The sequence below is a fragment of the Orycteropus afer genome, unplaced genomic scaffold (assembly GCF_000298275.1).
Source record: "Orycteropus afer afer isolate SDZICR_OR568_19922 unplaced genomic scaffold, OryAfe1.0 scaffold00739, whole genome shotgun sequence".
NCBI lineage: Eukaryota > Metazoa > Chordata > Mammalia > Tubulidentata > Orycteropodidae > Orycteropus > Orycteropus afer.
Genome location: NW_006922326.1, coordinates 260,297 through 262,091, shown reverse-complemented (window position 1 = coordinate 262,091; position 1,795 = coordinate 260,297). Strand labels below are relative to the sequence as shown.

The 1,795-nt window shown below is 45.4% G+C and overlaps 1 protein-coding gene across 1 annotated transcript in view; it reads right to left on the bottom strand.

Annotated features, from left to right (window-relative positions):
- PRDX4 (peroxiredoxin 4) overlaps positions 1-1,680 on the bottom strand; it is a 15,092-nt gene extending 13,412 nt beyond the window's left edge. Inside the window, exon 1 of the mRNA XM_007957367.2 lies at positions 1,446-1,680. Coding sequence (XP_007955558.1) covers positions 1,446-1,680 — 235 coding nt within the window. The remainder of the gene's footprint in view (positions 1-1,445) is intronic.
- Between the last annotated feature and the right edge of the window lie 115 nt (positions 1,681-1,795).

The window sequence follows — 1,795 nt, the reverse complement described above, 5'->3', positions numbered from 1 at the left end:
AGTTCTTATATCTTTAATTCTAGACAATCCTACACATGACACACAATTATAGCAAATAACTAAAATTTGAACAGGTTTGCTGGTAAGGGGAAATTTATTACTTTTTGCTTCCATGAGCAACCTTGGGATAGATTTGTTTTCTATAAGAAATACATGCAATGTCAGTAAACACTTTAACTGGCTGACATATTTCAAAGTATCTTCCCAAGCAAGTAAAACCAATGGAACTTGAAAGACGATATTAAAACTGCAAGACTGGCTTTCTACAAACTAAAATTCAAAAGTAGTTTAACTTTCAGTAGGAAAGAACTGCATATGCTTAAGGGGGCAAAACAGTTTTTTTCATTTATCACTCCATCCCATCCTAAGTCATAACATCCCAATTAACTAGGGATTTATAATTGTGAAGCAGTACTTTTTTTCACCAAATACTGGCATGAAACATGCTGTAACAGAACCCCCAAACATCATATGATCCGTAGGAAAAGTAGGGTACTGAAAAGCAAGCAAGCAGCCAAGTCTTTTTCCCTCTAGTCACCATCCACTTCTTTTTGGCTAATTTAACATGCGATGCAGCATACCACAACTTTCTAAGTATTTTAGTCTGACGTGTCCTTCCCTGAAAGTGGCCATTTGCTGTGTACACTGGACAAAAACGCAAATAATCAAAGACCAAATTGGCAGGACACAAATTTGCCACGAGGTTTATCATCAACCCAAATGTGTTATTTTCAACCTCCTCTCTTCCTGTTTCCCTCCAAAGTACATTCTGTAATAGACTCTTTTCTGAGAAACACAAAAAATAACCAACAAATATATCGGTTTTGGATGATGGCTTTTAATAGTCTTATAAGATGCTATAAAAATAAAAATGAGAAATGAATGTTTGCTCTCGTAAGCATTTTGTTAAGTCACTTTTCTATTGCATCAAACTTTCTGTGAATCATCATCCTCCCTGAATACTGGGAAAGAATAAAACAAGCAAATAAATCTTGCCTTGGAACCCTATGGGGCAGTTCTATTCTGTCCTAAAGGGTCGCTAGGAGTCAGAATCTACTTGAGGGCAGTGGATTTAGTACTTGGAAACAGACGGGATGTGTGGCAGGAACTTGCGATATCTGAGGAAGTGTTTCAATCTGCACAACATCTACAGTGCCCGCGAGCCCAGAACTAGGACCACCCTTTCTCTTTCATCTGCGGCTTTTGGGGTAACCACAATCTCTTCCAAAATCTCATCAGTGGAAAGTATTCCTTTCTGTGCAGCCAGAGTCCCTCCCCCAAGAGAAGCAGAGCTGCCCTGGGCGGGTGGCAGCTTAGGGGGTGCTGGTCAAGCCCAGGCCCCTAAGAAGCTACTGCAATCAGAGTACACGTGTCTCTTGGCCATCCCCACTATCGCTTGCCTCCGCCTGCCACCAGTCATCACCCTTTGGCGAAGCACCACCTACTCTTGGCTTTGCTGAGGTGCAGGGAGTGGTCGGCGACCGATACTCGGGAAGGCTCCCCGGGGTACACTTGTCCGCCCGCATAGAAGTGGCACTGTTCTTGGCGGGTCCGGGGTCTCTCCTCTGCTTCCAAGCCATGCAAAGCTCCGATCGGCAGCAGGAGAAGCAGCAGGGGCAGCAAGAGCCTTCGGCTCCGGCCCGTCGTCACGGCTAGCAACTGTGACTGCAGAGCCTCCATGACCACGCGAGCTTAGACACACGTCCCTTGGCGCGAGCGCGATTTCTCCCGCGGCCAGGCAGTAACAATCGCGCGCACAACGCCAGCGCGAGCCTGGGAGCGGCATCGCGAGACT